This window comes from Astyanax mexicanus, chromosome 1 (genome assembly GCF_023375975.1).
Source record: "Astyanax mexicanus isolate ESR-SI-001 chromosome 1, AstMex3_surface, whole genome shotgun sequence".
Classification (NCBI taxonomy): domain Eukaryota; kingdom Metazoa; phylum Chordata; class Actinopteri; order Characiformes; family Acestrorhamphidae; genus Astyanax; species Astyanax mexicanus.
Genome location: NC_064408.1, coordinates 82494004 through 82521155, shown reverse-complemented (window position 1 = coordinate 82521155; position 27152 = coordinate 82494004). Strand labels below are relative to the sequence as shown.

The 27152-nt window shown below is 40.4% G+C and overlaps 1 protein-coding gene across 1 annotated transcript in view; it reads right to left on the bottom strand.

Annotated features, from left to right (window-relative positions):
- The window catches only part of nkain2 (sodium/potassium transporting ATPase interacting 2), a 272618-nt gene that overhangs the window by 69681 nt on the left and 175785 nt on the right, over positions 1–27152 (bottom strand). The window contains exon 4 of the mRNA XM_007255398.4: positions 1964–2164. Coding sequence (XP_007255460.1) covers positions 1964–2164 — 201 coding nt within the window. The remainder of the gene's footprint in view (positions 1–1963; positions 2165–27152) is intronic.

Genomic DNA, 27152 nt, shown 5'->3' with positions numbered 1-27152 from the left:
ACACACCATCCAGTGTTATTTTTCTGCATTGTGTGTATGTGCAGTATTCATATACATGTTTATCTAATGTGTATACACACCATCCAGTGTTATTTTTTTTACAAATATAGCATCCACAGTTTCAGTTATAACGTCTGAATTGCATTAAATTGTTTTTTGCTTATGTTAGTAACCCATATTTAAAAAAAATGTATTTAGTCTTATTTTATTTTAATTTAATTTACGTAAAATATACATTTGAAATACTCATAGGAAATTACCTGGAGAAAGAAAATGAACAGTACAGCACACAGCCAACATTGACTTGGCAGCTCAGAAAATGGTGCTTGCTCTTATAGCCTAAAACATCAAGGCCAAGCAGTTAATCACATAATCTACTAGTTTACCTTCAATAAGACAACATGCAAATATATTGGCAAAAGCCAATGGAAATCTGACAATGGCAACAGGCTAAACTCAGTTATTATAAGTTGATTCAACGTATAACTTGACTTAATTGTACACCAACTCAAAATAGTTGACGTTTGGAAATATACATTTTTAAAGTAAATAGGCTTTATTTATTTGACTTTGCATGTTTACTGTGTTAATACTCTTGATTTCAGAAGAAACATTTGGTGAGCAGGTATGTAAACATCTAACTACTGTAGATATCCACATTTATAGTTACGAATTGATATAATTATCACATAACATATGGGAGCCATATACAAAATGGACCATTTGTAGCACTTTAATTTTAAAAGAGTCTTTTAAAGGTCTAATGTAACACAATCTTATCAAATAATCAACAATGTTGTTCCTTTTTATATAAAGGTTTTTGTTGAAGGATTTAGTAGCAACAATAATGGAAAGGTGTCCAGTTAGTTTTGGTTTCACACATTACATTATTTTATTCTGTCACCTTTACCTATATGATCTGCGTTTTACTGTACCTGACACTGATTGGATTAATTTTATTATTTTTTTATTAATAAGGAGTAATCTACAGTTACTTAAGACACAGAAATCACAAGTGTTTGCACCATACTGCTGTTTGTAATATCTGATGACAGCCAACTTGTAATTGGTCCGAAACTCTGAATGTTCTAGACCAGTGGCTTTCAACCTGTGGGCCGCAGAGGTACTGCAAATTCATGATTTTTTTTCCATGCAGTGGGCGGGGCTAAGCTATTGTTTCATTAACTGGTTTATGATCTTTTTTAATGGACAACAGCATGACTTAATTAGTGTTCTGTGCAAAAAAGAAATAAATAAATAAAAAAGAAACTACATGATGTCCATTGTAATTGATGCAGGATTTGAAAGGGTTAAGATGTGACCAACATTTAGTTACGGTAATTTATTTGCAAAACAAACCATTTTTAGGTCAAGTTCATGATCGGTTTCATGGATAAATGGTTAGAAACAGGGCTTTTGAGAACAAAAGACCGTGAAGCTAGACCATCTACAAGGGAATCAGACTGCAAACAAAGAAACACTAGGCTTCACGTACACAGGAATGAAAAATGAAGAAGCTGATGGTTGTGCTGTATTGGGTTTTAAACAACAAATAAAATATTCTGTGGAAAGTGTCCAAAATCTGGACCAAAAAGAATCCTAAGCCCTAGTCCTTCATATAAAAAAAAATCTCCTTTCAGAAGGTTCAGGAGTCTAAGACTAGGCTTATTAGACTAGGAAATTGGTCTCATTTTAAAAATGTTCATGATAAAAGACCTCAGTTTTCTGTTAAAGCAGGAATAGATGTCTGTACGGATGCACACATGAACGACTCATTTGAATACTCTGTTTTTCAGCCTATTTTTATGCAAGCACTTCATGCATCTGTTCCAGCCTATGCCAAAATGAAGCCAAATAGGTGCTTCAGCGATGCACCACCCCACACGCAGCACAGTATCAAAACCCATTTAACACCCGGGTATGGAGAAAGAGTATAGGCAATAGGCGGATGAGGGTCACTCACAGCCAGGATGATTTGCAGGGAGCTGTGGGCCACCTCCACATACTGGTACTCCAGCACGCAGCCCGCAATGCTGATGTAGCGGTGGTCCTCTGGGGCCCAGGACGGAGGAGGGGTCACGGGGGTCACCCTGCAGCCCGGGCCGTTCTCCATCCACCAGGAGCGATGCATGGAGATGTTGAAGGTCATGATCAGATCCGTGTCCTGAAAGTTAGAGAATGTGAGCAGAGCGTGAGAAGCACTTCTTAAAACAGTACAGCACAGTCAAGAGGAGCACTGAGGACATACTCAACCCCACTGCCACACTTCACATACAGCTCTTTATACAGGGTTTAAACATGTTTTAACCAATACATATTTCCATTTAAGACTTTTCAATTCCTTCAACTCAAATTTGTATGACTATAAGATTTTTAAAACATCAATGCAGATATAAACAATAAAAGCAAAAAATCAAGTAAAACTATAATCAAAATTGATTAGGTCAAGTCTAGTGATTAGGCCTAAAATGAACCTTTAATAATAAAATGTGTGTTAAGACCTGAGGGCTCCATTTTGTAGGGCTCACTCTGAGCTGATGTATTTGTTAGCTCAAAATAGATTTTCTCTATCAATAAACTGAAACACAAAGATTTGTAAAGCAATTTTCCAACTTTTCCTAAACTTTCTGTGTATTTTTATTTTTTCAAAACTTATTCATGACTTCTCCAGGTTTTTCATGACCGTACAAACCTTGTTTATATTATGTTTAGCTTTTTAGTGTTTGATGTGATTGAGTCTTGTGTATAACTGAGTGAATTTTATCACAGAATCATTAACAGCTATAACAAAACCAAAACCAAAAGAACCATATTGTTCTCATTCTCATGTTGGACATACAGTTGGAGACTTTAACCCGTTTGTGCAGTGAAGACACAGATACAGTAATGTGTAAAGGTTTTGATACTTTTCATGATTTTCCTTTATAAATCATTGGTTGTTCTGATAAGCATTTTTAGTTAAATGCATTTTTATATAAATATATAATATATCTATATATTTGAGAAGTGAAATTAATTTATGTTTATATAAATATATAATATATCTATATATTCGAGAAGTGAAATGAAGGTTCATACATTTGGGTACCCTTGATGTTTTATTGATTTGAACACCTTAAGCACAAATGAATTATTACTAAATTGATGCACCTGCCTAATTCTTTTTACAGAATTATTGCACACTTTCTGTAAATCCTATAAACCTCATTTTACTTTTCCAATATCACTGTGTTCATCTGCTATATGAAATATTTAAGTGAAACTGCTGATCCAAACAACCAATGATTTATAAAGGAAAATCATGAAAATTAGGGTGCCCAAACTTTTCACACTAGTAAAGAAACACACATCAGATTAGAAGCTTGCAGATATAAACACAACAATGAGTACAACAGGGTAGAACCAACACACCAACAACAATGGTAAAACAAAACAAAAAAAAACAGTAGCAACCAAAACAAGTTGGGCAGAAATAAAAGAGAAAAGAAAACCGAGGCCAAGATGAAGATCGTACACAGAGAAGCCAAAAGACAGGCTCGATATGCACCGCATGATGTGTTGGCAATACTTCGCAATGAAAGTGTGAAACAAAAGGCTGTAAACACAAAGGCAAATGAGGAATACTGGTGAACACAATCAAATCCACAACCTTGTCATCAATAGCCAGTGATTAACCCACAGAGCTACCACTGCCCCAATTTACGTCAGATAGACTGCACTCTAAAATATTCTAATCAAACTAAAAACCAACATGCTTCAACAATTACAGTCAGAATATAATATGCTTCTAGTTTTGCTTTTGTTAGTCAGACTAAAACGAAATGAAGTTTAATATATTAAGACATTTAAGATCGTTTCTATTTATACTATAATAATAAGGTAAGTGTTCTGCCAGGCACATTTTTCACGTTTCATTTCAGAAAGAGGGAAAGCAGTGTTTGCAGAGCTTTTGTAGTATGTGATCATTAATCAGTTTAAAAGCTTTTCTTAAGATCCTGCAACCCAATTATCCACGCTGTTTCACACGAGCATCTCAGTAGACTATTCATTTTGAGCAGAACACGGGATTCACAATGAGCAACAGTGAGCCAACTTGTACTCAGCTTTCACATGGCACTAATTTTACAAACAAGTGGGAGAATTCTCAATCCTCCGGTCTCAATATTGTGCTTTTGTGTGCCAGTCTCCTCTTCAATGATCCAAAGAGCTGGCTTTTGGAAGTGGTAGTGATACCCCAGCTCCATAAAAAAACAGTAGCTTTATTCATCATGGCTGAGTGAGCAGCTATTGTCCACATGAGTATATTGATGTAGCAGTCTAGCAGAAATGAGTGGGTGGGGTCAGTCTCATTTCAACCACCTACCCACTCACTATTACTAATATCAACTTATCTTATATTAAATGTGTAAATATGTGTTGTCTCCTGTTCTTATTGTGCTGTTCTTTATGATTCTCTATTGAATCATGGTCGTAGAACCGTGGATGTTGTAAAGCTCTTTAGTTTGCTCTCAAAACTGCAGTGTGAAACTAAAATTAACTGGTGCAATATACAGCTCTGGAAAAAATTAAGAGACCACTTCAGTTTCTAAATCAGTTTCTCTGATTTTGCTATTTATAAGTATATGTTTGATTAAAATGAACATTGTTGTTTTATTCTATAAACTACAGACAACATTTCTCCCAAATTCCAAATAAAAATATTGTCATCTAAAGCATTTATTTGCAGAAAATGAGGAAAGACTGAAACAACAATAACAATCAGACCTCAAATAATGCAAAGAAAACAAGTTTAGTTCAGAAATCAATATTTGGTTGAATAACCCTGTTTTTTAAATACAGTTTTCATGCGTCTTTGCATGTTCTCCTCCACCAGTCTTACACACTGCTTTTGGATAACCTCATGTCACTCCCGGTGCAAAAATTCAAGCAGTTCAGCTTGGTTTGATGGCTTGTGATCATCCATCTTCCTCTTGATGATATTTTTGAGGTTTTCAATTTGGTAAAATCAAAGAAACTCATCATTTTAAAGTGGTCTCTTATTTTTTTCCATAGCTGAATACAACGCAACTAAGACATGAACACGGTGTGACTCTGGTCAGGACTTTCATGTGTTAAAGTCCATTTAAATCCTGTTTATCTTAGGCAGGTGTGAATACAGTAATAAAACTTAGATGCAGACCAAAACAACTGTACTGAGACCCCTGAAAAGAGTTGGTGTTGGCCAAACACGTGCAGTTTCACCTGGTATTTTGACTAGATCATTTGCTTGTACAGCTTTATTTACCGAACACGCAACCATCTTCTGCCCGAGTGTCTATCCAAGTCATTTTCTAGTCATTTTAATGAGGCATTCCAGCTTCAGCAGTGAGATACTTATAACTGTGATGGATTTGCCAGTGTTACACACAAGTTTACAAACTAGTTAAGTTATTTAGACAAGAGGAGATAACACACTACATGTGTGAAAACTCTATTACATAACCATGGACCATGTTCCTCAATTCTAATTTCAAAATCTTCAAATTCGACTAAAATGTGCATCTGCCCACAGGGAAAAAGGTAAAGCCTTCTGGATGAGGGTTTTACAATCAGATGAGACAAAGATTAATATGGTTGGCCAAAATGACCAAACAAGTTGGTGGAACTACAAGAACACTGTATTAACTGTAAAGCATGGTGGTGGAAGCATCATGCTGTGGGTCTGTTTAGCTGCCAGCGCAACTGTCGTTTTGCACAAAACTGAACAAAATATTGGAAAATAACTATAACTCAGATTTCATTAACAGAACTGTACAACGTCAGAATGTTTTGCCAGACACTGATAGTTCATGAATGAATATCAAAAGTGTTTTTTTTTATAGACCCGTCATAAGACAGTGTTACTATGATTACATTCATATCAATGAAGAGTGCATCTAAACTACCAACCACAACTGTATGCAACAGTGTAATGACACTATGACATTTTCTTATCTAGCCAATTAGCACACAGATGCTAGCCTAGCCAAAAGCAAGAGAGTTAGCTTTTATCTTGCCCACAATGTCAATGACTAATGTACCCAGTAATTAAAATATTTTAGAGGAAACTCTGTGAATAAAATAATAAAAAAAACAGCTTCATCAAAAGGCAAAGTAAACAACAGATCACAAACCCTTCAGTGCCAAAAAAGATTCATGAATAACCAAAAAGAAAGAAAAGAAAACAAAGACGTCAGGCAGGCAGGCCCTCAGTGCTATACATGCATGGCTGAATAAATCTGACGCTGGTACAAAGAAACTTAGCTCAATAAATTTCCTCCAAAGAGCAGTGGGCTGACATTTCAACTCACAGGACCCGCTTCAACCGTATGCCTTTACGCATTTTATTCAAGTTGCAAGCTGTGCGCTCCTTTGGGCGTTTTTTGTTGTATGAAAAAGAAGGAGAATGTTTGCAGAGGAAGCGGCAACAAGCAATCACGCAGAAACGCAACGTCACCCAATTTCCATGAAAACAAAAGCTGCTCTTTATTGCCTGTCAGATGTTTTCCAACACCGTCTTTTAAGGAGAAGTGAGTCATCTGAAGGGACCATGTCAGCACCATTATTGTGTCTTTCTTAAAGTCCACGCGGAGATCAATCACCCGCCCGCCTCTGGAAAAGCACGCCACTGTGTGCCCAGCGTGTGTGGGTGTCTAGATAAAGTGCCTTTAATTTATGCTTAAAACACATATCAGTGACGGACGGCTTGTTGAAGGCTTGCCCAAGCCAGGCCTGCAGCGCTAGCGTTAAACACGGCAGTGACATCAGTGCTTTACTGCCACAGAGCTGCTCTCACTGAGCTTTATTGAGATTTACAATCTAACTGATATATATATATATATATATATATATATATATATATATATATATATATATATATATATATATATTACATGACATTTAGTCTTTCAGCACATAGGATTATTGAAATCTTAACTCTTAATGCAAAAGCATGTATTCCTAATTTTACTGTGGATTCTCCCCCTATCACTACTAATGACGCCCAACACTAAGAGGGTGAAGACTAGCACATGCAGATGGTGTAGCATCACTGAGTAGCCAATGAGCTCGAAGCAAAGTGCAGCAACCCAGCCTGATACAACAGCCAAAAGATCAGCCTGTGCTTATCGACATTACATAAGGAATCAGCAGCCAGAGTCTGAGCGAGCACAACTGGCCTTGCTCTCTCAGACTCTGGCTGCTGATGGCAAAGCAGATGACTGGTGATACTTGGGTAATAATGACAGTGCCTTATTTCGCTGAACTATTTAGAACCCCGTCATTAGCAGCCTTTCATCATTACTCAGATTAAATAAATCAGATCAATGAACTTGCATGCTTGCTCGAACTCCACTACAAGACACCCAACAAATAAAAGAGGCTTCTATGCTTTTTTTATACTCAGAAAACAACAAATCACTTGCTGACCTATTTAACCTGATTTGAGTGGTGATGCTAGTGGATAATTTCCTCCTGGACAATGAAAAGATCCTCCCCTTTGCAAAATTACAACCCCTCCTCTTTCAATCCCCTTCAGTTTAATGCCTCATACTCTGATTATTAATAACAGGTTTATTCCATCCATATTTCAGATTTACACTAACTGAGACTTACATGTAAATCAATGGTTCTTAAAACAAACGGCTACAATTCATATATGGTGAACATTAACTGAAAAAATAAGATTAAATCTTTTTTTTTTAACAATTGTCTTAGAAATCATAATGGACTAATAGAAATGCCCTCAAATAAATCTTTTTACATGGATGTTTTCACATGGATTGACTGTGACAATATGCAGTATCAATTAAAAAATTGGACACCTTAAATTTAATGTTTTTTCATTATTTTTTTAATATGCATTATATATATATATATATATATATATATATATATATATATATATATATATATATATATATATATATATATATATATATATATTAGTAATATAATACAGGAAATTGACAAATCCTGCACCTAACAGCTGGGGTTATGCATAGGGCTCAGCCAGGATCTACTACTCACTCAACTAACAATAATAGCAAAACCACCACAATCTGATACTGGCTCGACAAGAATCCAGAAGCACAGCCTAACACTATGTTCATGGTCCATTGCCTCAACTGCCAAGTAACAGACCTACCAAAAAATAACCTATGAACACACAGAATCCCTCCTTAATCTAAGCTCACTTCCTTTAACTATGGCAACAACACACTTACCTAAGCACAATCACACACAATAAATCACATTATAAGTTGCGTGAGCAGAACACAGCAACCACTACCATCTGATACTGGCATTACAAGATATTACAAGAGCAGGACCACACCAATCCCCTTCATCCAAACTCTAACACAAACTTCAGTGCAAGCTCTTCTCAGGGGTCATCAGGCAGGCACCTTCCTTCGTCAGTGTTTCGCTGAATTAGGCCCACGACACCTCCAGAAGGCTCAACAGTGAAGTCTGGCGTCCCAGACCCACCCCCCTCCAAGCCTGCTGTAGAAGCACAAACTCACTCCCTTCCCCACACAGCCTCAGCCCTTCTGAACCACAACCACTGACTAGATCTTTCAGCTACATCTAACAACTCCAACACAAACTTCAGTGCAAGCTCTTCTCAGGGGTCATCAGGTAGGCACCTTCCTTCGTCAGTGTTTCGCTGAATTAGGCCCACGACACCTCCAGAAGGCTCAACAGTGAAGTCTGGCGTCCCAGACCCACCCCCCTCCAAGCTTGCTGTAGAAGCACAAACTCACTCCCTTCCCCACACAGCCTCAGCCCTTCTGAACCACAACCACTGACTAGATCTTTCAGCTACATCTGACAACTCCTTCACTACAGTCCTTAGCACACGACCTCTAATTCCGAATTCAGACAGCAGTCTTGTGGCAGACTTCGCAACAAAGCCTCTAGTACCTACCTCTACCGGTCTAATATACGCTTGCCACCCACGCTCTCTCACCTCAGCCACCAAGTCTGTATACTTCAGCCTTTTCCTTTCATAAGCTCCATCTACCTCGTCTTCAAACGGAACAGTCAGCTCTATAAAATACACTATCCGCTTACTTTCAGAGTACAACACTACATCCGGCCTCAAGGTTGTAACCAGAATGCACTCTGGGATCTGCAGTTTACTACCTACATCCACTAATAACTTCCAATCTCGTGCATTGGCCCACTTACCAGCAGTTTTCAAGCACTGTGCTGTTTCTCCACTATGCTGCCCCTCACGCACAAACGTGATTACCCTACTGCAACCTACCACGGGCATGTTATTAACTTCTAACCGTTTCTTATCAAGTGCACCTGCAAGAGATCTAAGTACCTGATTATGCCTCCATGTGTAGCGCCCCTGGGATAGACTCACCTTACATGCCGACAAAATGTGCTTCAGCGTGCCACTTCCTGCACATAGCTTACAACTTGGATCCTCACCCACCCACTGAGCAAGGTTTTGTGGCGTTGGCAGAACATCATATGTAGCTCCCAAAAGAAACTTTATACGGCCTGTATCCAATCCCCATAACTCTCGCCAGGTGATTCTCCGCTTCTCTACACTTTCCCATCTCATCCACTGCCCCTGTTTACTCTGCCCTGCTGCTTTTGCCCTCCTTGCTTCCTCCTCCTGCTCACGAATAAACCCTGTAACCATACGCCTTTTCTCAGGTGATGTGGCCTTGCCGAATGCTTTCCAAGAATCACCTAAACCTAATCCTGCCCTCCCATTTTGCACCTGCCCCACAACATCCCTGTGCTCCAGTGCCCTCCTTGCGGCTTGAGTAGCTTCTCGAGCATTCCACTTTCTCCCAGACCTAGTCACTGGTGCTGTTGCTTTAACCAGCCCGTCTTTTGACCCTAACAACTGCATTTCACGTCCTACCTTAGCACATTTGAACTCCTCAACCAAGCTCGTCAACGGCAGTTCCAGCATCCCTCTCCCACACCACGCCACACTACTAAGGCAACGCGGCACCCCCAACCATGTCCTTATAGCCTTGCTCATAACCCTTTCTAACCTCTCAACCTCAGAAATCGGAATATCATAAACTGTAAGTGGCCACCTTAGATGAGGCAACAAACCAAACTGCAGACACCACAATTTTAATTTACCTGGCAGAAAAGACTTATCAATTCTATTAATGGCCTCCACCATTTCTGTCCTCAACCCTTCCACCTGCTCTTTATCATTCAGTGCTGCAGTATACCACCTACCTAAACTCTTAACTGGCTTTTCCAATATAGATGGTATGACTTCTCCCTCCATCATAAACCTTTCTTGTATCAATTTCCCTTTAACGATTGATACACTCCTAGACTTGCTTGGTTTAACTTTCATCCTAGCCAGCCTAAGATTATCATTTAACTTCCCTAGCAGTCGCCGGGTACATGGCACCGTGGTCGTTAATGTTGTCATATCGTCCATAAACGCCCTAACTGGTGGGAGCCGGGTGCCATCATGCAGCCTCTCCCCGCCTACGACCCACTTAGAAGCCCTAATAATCACCTCCATTGCCATCGTAAACGCTAGCGGTGAAATTGTACAACCTGCCATTATACCTATTTCCAGTCGTTGCCAAGATGTGACACACTCCCCTACACTAAAGCAAAACTGTATGTCTTCAAAATAGGCTTTAACTAACCTTGAAATCTCTTCTGGAACCCTAAAAAAAGTTAATGCCTTCCACAACAATGCATGCGGTACCGAACCAAAAGCATTAGCCAGATCTAAAAACACCACATGTAGATCCTTTTTCTCGGCTCTTGCTGTTTGAATCTGATGCCAAATCATACTATTATGCTCTATGCAACCAGAAAAACCTGCAATTCCTGCCTTTTGTACAGACGTATCAATTAAATTATTTCTTTTCAGGTACGTTGCTAGTCTACGTGCAACCACACTAAAGAAGATCTTACCCTCCACATTCAACAAGCTTATGGGACGGAACTGATCAATAGCCACAGAATCCTTTTCTTTTGGGATAAGAACACCACCTGCTCTGCGCCACTCCTTTGGAATAATCCCCTTCTTCCACACTATAGCCATTAGTTTCCATAGAAACTTCAAAACATCTGGTGCACTTTTATATAATCTATATGGAACCCCATTTGGCCCTGGGGCAGAACCTGCCTTTGCAGCCTTCACCACCTCCTGAACCTCACTCCACCTAGGGGGGTTAACATCCATTTTCCACTCTATATCACCTAACGGCGGCATGTCTGCTGGTAGGTCCAGGTCGCTAGACCTTTCCTTCTCTGTGTAAACACTCTTAAAGTGCTCCTCCAACTCCCTCTTTCCGACCTTTAGATTTCCTGATTTCTCCTTACTAAACAGACTCTTAACAAACCTAAATGGATCTCTAAAGAACTCTATCCTAGCACGCTCCTTCTTCTTCCTCCTTTTCCTCATAGCCTCTGCTCTCCGCAATTTTACCAACTTACTTCTCAACTCCTCCTGCAATAACTCAATGCCCTCTCTTTCTGCCTCATTCCCCTTCTTCCACTTCTTTCTGAGTAACCTTGATTCCTTAACCAGTTTTTCTATTTCTACCTGCCGCCTTCATTTAACTACATCTTGACACTTTACGTTCCTCTGCACAACACCAAATCTTGCCATTCCATAATCATAAATGACTTTACCTAGCCTGTTCAATTTACTCTCTGCTGTTCCCTTCAAACCCTCAAGCATACCTTTCAAATCATCATTAATACTCCTCCATGCCATCTTGTCTCCTGTGCCTGGCCATTTAACTTTGGATCTTTGACCGATTCCTTTCTCCCTACCCATATATATATAGACTCACCCAAACTATATAGAAAAACATATAGAACGATTTAACAAACAAAATTGTGTTAAACAAACCAGAATATGTTTTATATTTTAGATTCTTTAAAGTAGATCCTCTTGCTTGAATTGGCAGCTGTGCCGAACTTGTCAAGAGTTAATTGCTTTAATGTGTTTGAGAGCATCAGTGGTAAAGTTATAAAGAGGTAGAGTTGATATACAGTAAATAAGCTCTATTTGAGTAATGCTCTAATCCATATTATGGTAAGAACTACTCAACAAATTAAATTAAATCTATCTACCTATCTGTCTGTCTGTCTATCTATCTATCATTTGAACTGGTATTGTATACATATATATCCAATACCACCATCGTTATCCATTCCGTATTATTATAAATAATTAAACATGCACATATATAAACAAAAAGTGAAACTGGGAAAAAGAAAAAGGAACACAAACACAATGCTCAGTGTACGCCCACTTCTATGCCTAACAAGTGGAAAGCAGGAGCAGAAATAGAGAAGTATGGCAGCGTCTTCTTATTTATGCCCTGACGGAGACAGCCACGAGCTAAAGAAAGAGAGCATTCCTCCTCAGTCACTGGTGCCCACTGCCTCTTCTAGCAGGTAGAATGAACGTCAGCCGAGTGGATAAACGCAATCCATCAGCAGTCAAACAGCAGCGGGCCGCTCCACATCGCAGTGTTTCTGTGTGAAGCGCAGCGGGGGCTACTGCTGTAAAGGCTGGCAGGCTGTAGCCAGTGTGAGGGGGGGCGCAGGACGGGGTGGCCAGACAGTGGCTGGTGATTTGTTGTGGTTCATTCCTTGACACACAGAGATGGATGAGACCACATTCCTGCAGAAAGTCTGTCTGACATCAACAAACATGCTGCTAATGAGGGCGCTGAGGGTGGTGGACCGGGCACACGGTTAATTTATATATATATAAATATATAAGTAGAACAGCTCTGGATTCACAAGCTCCCACTAGGCTGTCTAACTGTTATCCCTCGCTTTATTTCATATCTGTGCAGCTCTTTTTTTACTGTTACCTGTGTGAACACCTTAACAGCTTACTGTAGGGTGTGTAGTGCTGTTTGTTCAGACTCTAACCCAAACACTGAGGGATACAACACCCAGAATGAGAACAAAACCTAAAAGAAGTATAAAAACCTTTATACACTTGTAAAGAAATGGAAACCCTGTGCTGCAATACAAAAGTGTCATAAAAAAGTTTTCTTTAAGGTCAGAAATTAAACATTACTGCTCTCTGATAGACTTTCAGATCACTACATGTATGCACATCTTATACACATAGGATTAATTTCCTGGACTATATTTTTTAATCAATAGAGTTTGTTCATTCAGAATCAGGTACAGTCCAGGAAAAAAGTTTAACTCCATGGTTTATTTGAATTAGGGCTGTACAGTATTGGAAAAAAAAACACTGACACTGCCATATTTAGTATTTCTGCAATATATACTGCGATATATAAAAAAAAAGATTTTTTAACAGATTTAGCTAGATGTCATTTATGCAACGCCATAATGTTAATAATGCAATCTATGCATCCGTGATTTATGATATATAATCATTTATCTTATAGAAAAAAAAAATTGTACATTGCATGTCCTGTACATATGTACACTGTGATATTGATACTGGAATGATATATTGTTCTGCACATTTTGTTTGTATTAATACATGTTGTGATAAACATACATAAACCACAATAATAAGTTAAATAATACTATGTCAATACCATGTCGGTTGATTCATCTAAGTTTAAGGCAGCCTAGTTAATAGACTTAAATGCATCACTCACTCAGTAAGTTTTGGTGATTGGCATCAATGAAACTGTGTTGAAGACACAGCTATTATTTATATTTTTTTTATTTATATTTCTCCCTTAATATATTAAGAAACAAGTATTGTTCAGTAGAAGTGCTACCTGTGAATACCTGTGAACAAATCTGTGTTATTACAATGTAAAAAAAAAGGTTACTTTTCACTTAATTAAAATATTAATAAATTTAAATTAGTGTTGCTACATTCTGTTATTTTTGAATTTCAGTCAAATTAAAATTGTTAGGCTGATAACTTTCCTTTTTATGGTAAACTATTTCTTCATATATGGTCATTTTATTATGACCTCAAAAAAACATCCTTAACCTTTCTGCCACAATTTGTAACTATTCAATATAAAATAAGCTGAATACAGTTTAAAAATAATAAAGGAAAACAAATGCAAACCTAAAGATACCGATAGTAACTTGATAAAACCTATGTACATAATTATTAATTATTGTATATCTTATTTCACGTTTCTCTAGTTAGAAATTAGAAATACTGCACGCAAAGAGAAGCGTATTTTTCCTGGTCCTTCATCTGAGGGTTGTTTACACGTTTGCACTGAAGGGAAGAGCCTTAAAATGAAAAACAACCTTCTGCTGAAACTCACAGCAACCTCTTGAAGAGGAGTCGAGCCATGTGGCTCTGCTTACACATGCAGTTTGTTCACGCTTACAAAGTCGGCTGGTGATGTCGGGTTAATTCCCCATCATCTGGAACAGGGGAGGTTTTCTCCAAAAGCAATCGGAGGGCATTTGAAGAGGATCAAGATGGAGAGAACGAAGCCTTGGGATGGTTGTCAATCATCTATATCCATCAGTAAATGAGTTTCTGCAGACGAGCTACGGCTGCATTTCCCTTAGGCCAGCACTTTGAAATCTGGCCTGAACACAACCAAGTGAAATGGAAGATGAAGATGACTAAGAGGAAGGCGGACATTTTTTGCAGAACAGAAAAAAAAAGAATCCGTAAACTCAGGCTTCCTGCAGTTAAACTCTCTGACATGGCAAACGCAGAGATAAACACAACCCTTCTGCCTGGAATTTAAACAGAAATCTAACCTGTGTATCTGGGTTTTTCGTTTAAAATGGGAAGTCAGGACTGCAGCCATGAAATCTATTTGCCAGGTCGTCGCGCTGACTTTCAACAATAGGATATTCAGTGAGAAACATCCCTGACTCTGTTTATTCTCTTTTATATGCAAACATCCCCTTTCTGCAGAAATATTGTGTTATAGTTTTGCTCTTGTGTTTTTTGACCTTGATAGGTTCACTGGGTTCTGCTTAGTAGTATATTAATTCAAAATACTGCATCTGACACTTATACAGTACAAAAAACACTGTGGCAATGTCCAAAAACACTTGTTTGTGCATTGCAGTTAAATCCTTAAGCCCTTGATCATTACTTTGTCATTTAGTTATTATCCTAAAGCAGAAACTGTTATGTACAATCTGGGAATCTTTTTTTCAGTACATTTTGGGGAGTCCTACATGGTCCTATTATAGAGTCTATGAAACTGTGAGCTATGCGCAAGTTCTAGCAGGAAACTCAAAAGCACCAACTTCCACCTCAGGTCTTTATTTGACTTCTAATTATATGATTTCTTTGTTGTGTCAGCATCACCGTTGATGTTGGAATTCTGGGCTGATGGCAATATCCAATATTACACATGTATTTAATAACTGCTGATGCCCATATAAATATTTATCACTCACAGATAGACTAGACACCCTTACACTAGACTAGATTAGAAACAAATGTAACATTTATATGCCTTTCTCTTGAAAAATTATTTAACTAAATGGTCCTTATATAGACTGTTTACAGCTTTAGACCCTCAATGAATTTTAAAGTAATGTGGTCAGTGTCATCTTGTTGTAGTAGCACGGCCAACATCACTTGGTTGTTTTCTGGCATACAAGAAATAAGTTAGCAAGTATCGGTTTGAAATATCTAGATATCAGCCGATGCCAATGAGTCTAAAAAAAGTATCAGCCAATATGAATATAAATCCTTGCAACACTATATGATACAGTGTTAAACTAAAGTACACGGCACAGCCAAAGCAGGAGTATTTCTGCCTGTTCTTTTCTACTGTTTTTTGTAACATTGTGTCATAATAATCCCTCTAAGAATAAGCAGAATCAGAATTATATATGTATCTTTCATGACCGGACAGGACTTAGGCATGGGGTAATACAGGAGTACAGAGAGTAGGCAGAGCAAGCAGGGGTAAACATACCAAAAACGAGAGATAGTCCAGAGGTCAAAACTAGGCAAGGCAATACTAGAGGCAAGACAGAGAACAAGAATAAAATACAAAACAAGGTCTGTAAACAATAGAGAGACACAGGCAAGCGTTACACTTTTTAAAGTAAATAAATCAGGCAATACTCAGCCAGGGGTGTGCAGAGTGAGGGTGTATATATACTGGTGTGAACAGGTGAACTCAATATTCGGGTGACTGACTTCCAGTTAGTGGCATGTGCAGAGTCATGTGACTGTGTAAGTGAATGATGTCAGTGTGAGGTGCATTCTGGGTATCGCAGTCCGGAAACTGGAGATTGCAGATAGATTTTTAGTGTGGAGAGACAGGATGTTGCCTTCCTATACTCCAAAATGTATATATGTTTTAAATAATCTATACTTTGCTATATGACAAAATTGTTGCGTCATAGCATAAAACAGCCTTTATTTAAAGAATAAATTAATTTCCAGTGACTTGTAAACTTATATTCATATGAAAAACTCATGCTTAATATGATTAGTTTGTTGGTTTTCCTTCTAAAGTTGTTGTACTAATATAGTCTAATGTATCAAACATTTATTTGAAGCTTATTCTTGTACTCAATATTGGAATTTTTATGATAACTACAACACAAAAAAACATTATATACTCATCTCAGACCACATGGAACAGTTAATAATATGTAATACACTTGCTTACATGGTTTGAGACACTATATGATACAGTGTTATCTATTCACATGGACTAAACTACACCGCACATCCAGAGCAGTAGTATATATGCTCATTCTTTCCTACAGTTTTACATGTAACATTGTGTCATAATAATCTCCCTAAAGTTTGAGCAGCATTTTCAGGTAAAGCAGAGACACATGCATATCAGGGACTGATACTGTCCCTGAGGGCCTTTATAAAACATCTTAAGAGCTGAATATCCTCTGGATGAGTGTCTGAGTCTGTAGAGATGTATCCAGGCTGGGTTATTATGCTAGCTATAGCTCGTTTAGGAGAGCTTACCAAACTCTGCAGACCCATGAAGCCATCTCCGCTCACCCACTGGTAATGAGCTGGCATGCCTGTCAGCTACAGGTTTTCCTGCAGTTAAACATACTCAGTGGAGCTGTCTCTGGAAAGAAATGCTTTAAACGATATCACAGAATGCACCACATGACAGCAAAGATACCATAAACAAGACAACATTTCCCTAAGGCTCTATCTAAACTCCGAGTGCAGGGCCAGGCTGCCAGTTATGTATAAATTTATGATGTGTGTCTGCGAAGTCTTCACCGAGTCCTTAGTTAACATTAGATATTTCACACCCCTGTGCAAGTCCTAATTACAGCTAGAAAAACAAACAGTTTTATAGTAACAATTATCTTCCTTTTAATTCTGTCTTGTTTTTTTTATTTTCTGTTCTGTTTTTTTTTTGTAAACAGTTGCGCTTCGATTGGTGAGCCTATCTATAGCGCAGCTGTACAATGCTATACAAAAATAGTGCAGCCTCCAATTGATTTTTTTTACAGCATTTTTTGATACAGTAACTTAAGGTCTAATAGATGTTAGTATACTGTAGCTCGTATATCTCCTATACTCCTATATATTAGCACCTCTAGAATAACCTATGCTAGTATAAATCTAGCATTTCTGTTGATAGAATAACTCTAGTCTCTCATATGGTAGAATAACCCTAGTTTGTGTATAATGCTAGTTTATCATTCATTAGCGCTGCTGGTCTACCCTGTGCTAGCGTAAATCTGCTGTTTATTTTGCTAGCATAACTCTAGTCTCTACTATGGTAGAATAACTCTAATCTCTGTATAATGCTAGTTTCTACTACACTAGCACTGCTGGTCTCTCCTAAGCTAGCACAGATCTGCTGTTTCTTCTCCTAGCATAACTCTAGTCTCCCCTGTGGTAGAATAACTCTCATATTTGTATAATGATAGATAGATAGATAGATAGATAGATAGATAGATAGATAGATAGATAGATAGATAGATACTTTATTGATCCCCGGGGGGAAATTCTTGGCATCCAGCAGCAGGTTACACAATACACAAAGTTAAAAAAGACAAAATATAAAATATAAAGATACATATAAATACAATCAAATAAGAAATAGAATATACAGTGTAAATGTACAGTCTTCGTGTGTGTGTGTGTAATGGAGATGGAGAATGGAGGTAGTGCAGTTGAACACAATAGACAGTGAACACCAGTTGATGTGCATAATGTGAGGATAACTGATGTCAGCCAAACAGAAAGTGCAAATACAGTTATATAATAATTTAAATTAAATTAAGCAGTGCAAAAGATACGTAAACAGTGCAAAAGATACGTAAACAGTAGATGAATTAACTAGTGAATGAACTACTAGTGCAAAATATGGTAGAACTATAAAAAGTGTTCTAGGCATCAGCAAGTCTGAGAGTGTGTCCATAGCTGGGGGTGTGTCCATGGTGTGGCCAGAGTGGCCGGAATGAAAATGTTTCACAGAGTCTTTAGTTTGCTGTGCTGAGAGGAGTTGAACAGTCTTATGGCCTGAGGAACAAAAGACTTTCGGAGTCTGTCTGTGGAGCAGGACTGGGACAGCAGTCTGCCGCTGAATGAGCTCCTCTGCCTGGTGATGGTGCTGTGCAGAGGGTGGTGAACATTGTCCATGATGTTCAGCAGCTTACTGAGGGCTCTCCTCTCTGCCAGTGGTGTTAAGGACTCCAGCTCTAATCCCAGCACAGAACCAGCTTTCCTCACCAGCCTGTCCAGTCGTCCAGCATCCCTCTTGCTGATGCTGCCTCCCCAACACACAACAGTGTAAAAGAGGACGCTGGCTACCACAGACTGGTAGAACATCAGGAGGAGTTTCTGGCAGATGTTGAAAGCCCTGAGCCTTCTGAGGAAGTACAGTCTGCTCTGAGCCTTCCTGTAGAGGGAGTCAGTGTTCACTGACCAGTCCAGCCTGTCGTCCAGGTGCACACCAAGGTATTTGTAGGATTTGACCACCTCCACGTCGACCCCCTCGATGGAGATTGGCTGCTGAGCAGAGGGCCTGGACCTCCTGAAGTCTATGCACATCTCCTTGGTTTTGGAGATGTTCAGCTGCAGATGGTTCATCTTGCACCACACCACAAAATCCTCAACCAGGGTTCTGTACTCCCTCTCATCACCATTACGCACACACCCCACGATTGCAGTGTCGTCAGAGAACTTCTGCATGTGGCATGACTCCGAGTGGTATTTGAAGTCTGATGTGTACAGTGTGAACAGGACTGGAGAGAGAACAGTCCCCTGTGGTGCTCCTGTGCTGCTGATCACTGTGTCAGAGGAGCAGTCCCTGATCCTGACATGTTGTGGTCTCCCAGTAAGGTAGTCAGTGATCCAGGTGACCAGGTGCATATCCACCTCCATCTCCATCAGCTTGTCTCTCAGTAGTAGGGGCTGGATGGTGTTGAAGGCACTGGAGAAGTCGAAGAACATGACCCTCACAGCACCTCCCCCCTTGTCCAGATGAGAGTGAGCTCTGTGCAGGAGATAGAGGATGGCATCTTCCACTCCCACCTTTTCCCGGTACGCAAACTGCAGTGGGTCCTCAGCATGGTGGACCTGAGGTCTGAGTTGGTCCAGCAGCAGTCGCTCCATGGTCTTCATCACATGAGATGTCAAAGCAACAGGCCTGTAGTCATTCAGCTCCTTCGGGTGTGCCTTCTTGGGAACAGGAATGAGACAGGTTGTCTTCCACGTGGCAGGAACTCTCCCTAGACGCAGACTGAGGTTAAAAACATGTTGGAGGGGCTCACCCAGTTGAACAGCACATGCCTTGAGCATTCTGGGGCACACTCTGTCCGGGCCAGCTGCCTTCCTGGGGTGAAGTCTCCTCAGCTGTCTCCTGACCTGGTCAGCAGTAAAGGTTGGTGGACTGGAGGAGATGATTTGTCTGCCAGTTGATAGTGTTGATGGTGGTGATGATGAAGATGGTGGAGGTGAGGGTGATGATGGTGCTGATGAAGATGGTAGAGGTGAGGGTGATTGTGCTGATGGTGATGAAGATGATGATGGAGGTGAGGGTGGTGGTGGTGGTGATGACGGTGATGATGTTGATGAAGATGGAGGTGAGGGTAATGGTGGTGGTGATGAAGATGGTGGAGTTGGAGTTGAAGGTGATGGAGATGGTGGTGATGATGGTAGAGATGGAGAAGATGTTGGTGATGCTGCAGGAGGGTAGGAGGAGGGGGTAGCAGGAGCAGGACAGTCAAACCTGTTGTAAAAGTTGTTGAACTGGTTTGCTCTGTCCACACCGCCATCTACTGGGTTGCCGTTGTTGTTCTTGCACCCAGTGATGGTTTTCATTGCACCCCAGACTTCCTTCATGTTGTTGTCTTGCAGCTTTCTTTCCACCTTCTTCCTGTAAGACTCCTTGGCCTCTTTAAGACGTACCTTGAGTTCCCCCTGTACGCGCTTCAGCTCTACCAAGTTTCCGTCTTTGAACGCCCTCTTCTTTTGGTTGAGGAGGTCCTTGACGGAGCTGGTAATCCAGGGTTTGTTGTTTGGAAAGCAGCGTACAGTCTTTGTGGGAACAGCAACATCCATACAGAAATTCAAGTAGTCCGTGTGAGTGAGTCACAGTGAGTCACCCCCTCAATGTCCTCACCATGTGGGTGCAGCAGCACGCTCCAGTCAGTGGTGTCATAGCAGTCCCTTAGGGCTTCTTCTGCTTCAGGAGACCAGACTCTGAATGAGCGTGTGGTAGTGGGCTGCCTCAGTACCAGTGGTTTGTACTGAGGCTGTAGGAACACCAGATTGTGATCTGATTTCCCCAGCGGTGGTAGTGGAATAGCCCTGTATGCATCCTTCACATTAGCATACAGCAAGTCTATGGTCCTGTTTTTCCTGGTGGGACAGTCCACAAACTGGAAAAAGGCAGGCAGGGTAGAGTCCAGCGTTACGTGATTAAAGTCACCAGTGATCACATAGAAGGCGTCAGGGTGCTGTGTCTGCAGCGCTGCGACGGTGGAGTGGATGACGTCACACGCCGCCTGCACGTCCGCTCTCGGCTGGATGTAAACACAGACGAGGATCGCGTGAGAGAGCTCCCGCGGCATGTAATAAGGTCGGAGACTCACCGCTAACAGTTCAATATCCCGACAGCAGATCACCTCCTTCACGTACACATGTCCAGGGTTGCACCATCTGTTGTTAATAAACAGCGCGATTCCTCCACCTTTCCGCTTCCCGCAAAGCACCGGGTCCCTGTCCGCCCTCACTGAAGAAAAGCCGGGTAGCTGCACGTTAGCATCCGGCGTGTCGGGGGTGAGCCAGGTCTCGGTGAAACACAGCATGCTACACTCCCTGTAGAGCTTCTGATTCTTCACCAGACAGGCTAGCTCGTCGGTTTTGTTGGTCAGTGAGTTAACATTCCCCATAACCACCGACGGAACTGAGGGTTTGTACCTCCAGCGCTGCTCCGACTTCTTAGCCTTTAGCTTAGCCTTTAGCATAGCGCCGGCCCTGCAACCTCGGTACCTCCTTCTCAGATCATCCGGTATTGTGTGGACAATGCCCCCACGTCCCGCGGGTCGGAGGGCTAGCAGTTCTTCCCGGGAATAAACACGGTATTCCTCGCTGCCCCGCATATTTACACCAAAAATATCCTTAGGATATAAATAAGATGCACACTAGACGTGTGTAGTAGCACAGAGACGATAAATAAACGTAAAAAAACTCAGAAAAACACACAAAGAGACGGAGCTACTGGAACAGGCAGCCACTCGCGTCGGCGCCGGAGCTACAAAATGCTAGTTTCTCATACACTAGCACGGCTGGTTTACCCTATGCTAGCATAAATGTAGTATTTCTTTTGATAGCATAACTGTAGTCTCTCCTATGTAGCATAAATAGAGTATTTCTTCTCCTGGCATAACTCTAGTCTCTCCTATGCTAGAATAGCTCTAATCCCTTTCTACTACACTAGCACTGCTGGTCTAGCTTATACTAGCATATATATATATATAAAGTATTTCTTCTGCTAGCATAACTTTAGTCTCTCATGTGGTAGAATAACTCTAATCTCTGTATAACTGCTGATCTACCTCATGCTAGCATAAATGTAGTATTTCTTCTGATAGCATAACTCTGGTCTCTCCTATGCTAGCATATATGTAGTTTTTTTTTCAAGCATAACTCTAGTCCCTCCTATGTTATCATAAACCTAATATTTCTTCTGCTAGCATAACTCTGGTCTCTCCTATGCTAGAATAACTCTAATTTCTGTATAATGCTAGTTTAGCAACTCTGGTCTACCCTATGCTAGTATAAAGCATATAGCATTTCTTCTGCTAGCTTAACTCCTAGTGTCTCCTTTGGAATAATATCTCCAGTCCTTCTTATGCTAGTATAGCACTACCTTCGCCTATGCTTCCACTTGTAGTTTCTTCTATGCTAGTAAAAATCGATATCTCTTATGCAGTACAATAGTAATTAGTGCTGTATGGACCAGCACTGCTGGTCTCTCCTATGGTAGCATAACTACAGTCTCTCCTATGCTACCATAATGAGACCAGTGTGGCATACGTCTGCAGGCCGAGTATCAGCACACATTACAGTTCCACCTCTAACAGCTCCCTGTTCCAGATCAAATCTGGGAACATATCAAACCGGACAGTCCTGCTTGGCACACGGAGCTCACCATGCTCTCCGCTGCTGTCTCAGTTGTTGTCACAGCAATTACGCGAAGAACAGGCAGGCAGAGGGGGCCTGCTCGCCACACAGCCTCTAATTGCCTGTCCACAGAGAGACGTTTGCTCTCATCAGACTGACACACCACGAGGTCAGCAATAAATATGCCACCACAGAGCGAAACAAGCACCAGTGGCATGGGCCCAGACACAGCGCCCACCTTTATGAAAGAAGGCAAGGAGAAAAGTAACAGCTTTTCCAGATGATGTGGAGTTCAGCCTTTTTTTAGAAACACAAGTCAGAAAAAGCTACTCTGAGATTGTACTTTTTCCACTCTGAGCTACTCTCTCTGTCTCTCTCTCTCTCTCTCTCTCTCTCTCTCTCTCTCTCACCCTCTAGAGAGAGAGAGAGCATCTTATGGAACACCAGGAATTCACTGAAGCCAAAACCGTCCTCACACTGAGTCCTAAAGAGACTCCAAAAGCTGCTGGAGATTGTGTACTTGGGGACCTGCAGAGCTGTGAGAACATTTCACAGCTTACATCCAGACAAACAGTGTGCCCTACTTTAGCGACCTATAGGCGAGCCATCAATCGTGCACCGTGCAGCTTGATTTAGGGCACGTCAGTGTGTCTTTGCTATCAGAATGACAGGAAAAGTACACCTTGAATGGCTCAGAACACGCAAAAGACATGTACTTATTCTTTTAATTAATCATGGGTGTGTTTTGGGCGTAAAGTACAAAGTCTTTAAGAGCCAGGTGTGCTCTGACTTTGGTGTATCGGTATTTCAATGGCGCAGTGTCCGTGTGTGTGCAACACGCAGGGTTGTATGTTTGTTGGGGACATGCCTGTGATGACAGTTCACTGCCAAGATAGCAAGGAATAATTTCACGTTTGATGATTGTCTAGGTTATATTGAGTCAGTGTCGCACCGGTGATTTCTGTTGCCAAGATAGCAATATGCTATAGAAATGTGCCTGAACACACTTCATTTCAGACCACCACACCCATCAGCATAGATACATTCACAAACACCATTGCTATTTGAATGATGCAGGTGGAAGGCATGTAAATAGAAATTTTGGCAGGGTGTAAGACAGCAATAAGCATCATGGAGCATCTTGCACAGGGTGTAAGATAGGGCCCAACGTGTTCTTCTGTATAGACAGCACATTATGCCTTATGGAATTAAGTTCCTGTGGGTTCATTTTGAAAGCAGATCTGTTAAGTCTTTTCAGGATTTAAGACGGAAGATCATACAAAACATACACCTGTGATGTGTGCAGGCATGATGGATCGCGAATAAACCAATAGGGTGTTGGAATGAAATATGTTTATATTTCTCATCCAACCACAATCAAAATCACTCTATTCAGATGGAGAGATTTATCTAGATACATTATTTTCTTTTAATGATGAGAAGTCTTTATAAAAACTAGCTGAAGTGTAATAGATGTAACAAGGCTAATAATAATAATTATAATAATAATAATAATAATAATAACCTTTATTTATATAGCACCTTTCATACATAAAAATGCACATCAAAGTGCTTTGCCTAGAGAGAAAGAACAATAGCACAGCAAGTAACAAATAGCACATAAGCAAGCAAGAGATACAAAAGTTAATTAAAATGAACACTAATAAAATATAATACTCGAAAACAAATGAATGACAATTATGATAGAATTAAAATACAATCAAAACCAGACAGATAAAAATAAGATATAATTAAAAGCTAGAAAAATAAAAATAAGATAATAATAAGGCAATAATAAAATCAGAACCAAAGAGTAAAACAGTTATAATAAATAAATAATAAGAAGGATTTAATTAAAAGCTAGAAAAATAATAATAAGGTCTAATTAGAAGCTAATGTAAAAATATATATTTTTAGCTTTTTCCTAAAATTAGTAACAGAGGTTGTTTGACAAATATTTATCGGTAGTGTATTCCAGATTTTTGGTGCATAAAAACAAAAAGCCGCTTCTCCACTCTTTTTGAGTTTCATACGGGGATCTGGAGGAGTTGATGATTTTAAAACATGATTTGGAACATATTTAATCAACATTTCAGAGATGTATGAAGGTGCTAAACTCTTAATTAATCTATAGACTAGCAATACAATCTTAAACTTAAATCTAAAAGAAACAGGTGGCCAATGGAGGGAAGCTCCATTGGTTCTCTGCTATTTTATAATGTAAGGAGTAAAAAGTTCAGATAATTGTATGTAAATGTAAGGATTAGAAGTAAACAGTCATCTAAAAAATAATTAAAGTACAGATAACCAACACTACTTAAGAAAGGTGATAAAGTATTTGACACCTCATGATGTAGCTCACCATCAATCTGTAGTCTTGCCCACCTGGGCTACCTTGGGTATACCATTAGCAAAAGGCAAAAGCCTGTTTTCTTCCAAGACTGGAAAAGGTGTCCTCAGTTACACCAAAGCGCTCTCATTTACATCAGACTGAATCAGTCTCGTTGAACTCCACTCACTCCAACAAACCCTGACTAACCTTCAGTGTGCACGCTCTGAACTTAACAAAGCCTAAAAGACAGGAGGTATGAGCTACACCCACCGAGGGCACTGGCTGGGGTGTAATGCGCAGCCTCTTGTAAACAAGGCCACATCATCCACATCCATTGTGTTCATTTTCCAGCTGCCGCGCAGGAGACAATCCGTGCCAGTCGAGGAGTTTTGTCTGTTCACGAGAGCATGAAATTAGCTCATTTAGCAGAACTGAATTAATTTGGTGAGATTAAAATAATAGCAGACACAGGCGTGGGGGGCTCCGAAAGGAAGCGCGCGCTAATCAGCGGGCTTCCAACTCCAGCCCCCTTTTATGCGCGAGCAGGGGCTTGTTTTGTGTGCATGCGGGACGTGTCTGTCACAAACCAAGATGTGACATTTCAAAAAGCGTCTATTAACAGATGGAGGACTGTTTATGTTTATGAATATTGCAGCATGAGTGCTGCATATTTAGCAGTGCTGGAAGAATGTGCCCGCGCCGCTCTGAAATGTCACTGAAAGAGCGCGTGGCGCGCTCGCTAGAACAGCATCTGTGTGCCGGGTACGATGCCGTGGTGAGTGGGCGCGGGAGCTCCATTTATCAATTAAGGTGAAAACTCCTCACAGTCACGGTCGGGGGGGTGAGGGGGGTGAGGGGAGTAGGAGGGGTGAGGTGAGGGAAGATTCTGCCTAAAAGAGAGAGAAAAACTTCTCGTGTGTGGAGAAAACAAGTGCATTAACGGAGAGATTAACAAGCATTTATCCATAAAATAACACGTAAAATAATAATCAAACGTGTAGATTTCCATATGAGACCACAATCCCAGCCTGGGTTTCAGAGACATGGAAATATGGAATTAAAAAGAGAGAGAGAGAGAGAATGGTAGTGAAGAACAGAGGGTAAAATGGAAAGAAAGGAAGTGTGTAAAGAGAATGGCAAAAGAACAGCACATATGTAGAAGGAAAAGAGGGAGAGAGAAATAATGGAGTACAAATATTAATAGAAGGGTGAGAGAGAGACAGAGTAACATGAACAGAGATGGGCGAAGGATGGAAGGAAGAGAGTAAGATAAAGATAAAAGTAAGAAAAAAGAAGAAGAAGAAGAAGAAGAAGAAAGGGAATATAATGTGATAATGAATGAAGACAGGGAGAAAGAAAGAAGTGGGAGGAAGGAAGAGTAAGAGGGAAAGTAAGTAGGGAAAGAGAGAGGGGAGATGAGAAAAGAAAGAAAGAAAGAAAGAACAAGATAGATACAGAAGAAAGAGAGGGATTAGAGACAGATAGATTGAAAAGGTAAAAAAATATGTTAGGAATGATGGAAAGTGCTAGAGAGTGCTAAGAAGGAGAGAATAAGGCAGTGAGAAGAAAATGAAGGAAGAGTAAGAAGGAAAGGCAGTAGGGAAAGAAAGAGGGAAAGGCAAAACAAAAGGGGGGGGGAATGATCAGAGTAAAGATAGAGAAAAAGAAAGGGTGGGAGAAAGAGAGGCAGAGAGATCATAAAGAAAAGTAGTAGGAAAAGATAGCAGAAAAAAAGAAGAAGAAAAAGAAGAGAAAGACAGAAGAGAACAGAGCTAGGAAAAGAGAAACAGTCAAAGAAAGCAAGGAAAAAAGAATAAAGAAGAGAGAGGTAGAGAAAGGGACAAGGCAGCAAGATAGAGAAAGAGAAGAAGATGGAGAGAAAAAGAAGAAGATAGGGAAAGGTAGATGGTAGAAGGGTGGAAAAAGACAAAAGAAGCTAGTGAAGAGAGAAAGCAGGTAAAATTAGTAGTAAGAGAGAGAGAGAAAAGAGAGAAAGGGGGATGGAGAGTTAGAGTAGAGAGGAGGTGGGGGTCTTCAGACAGCCCACACTCATCAGTAGGTCTGCTGGGTTATTGATCTCCTCAGCAGGCTGGATATTAGAGGAGTAATTCAGTTTTCAGGCTGGAGGTGTGGAAGTTCTGGGGCCGCTCCATTTGTTACCCCAGCAGAGGAAATAACTGATACTGGCCATCTGGTTGGAGGCTCCTGCTGGACAGGAGTGTAATGAGGTGGGCTGCCCAAGCAGGACTGAGCAAGACACCT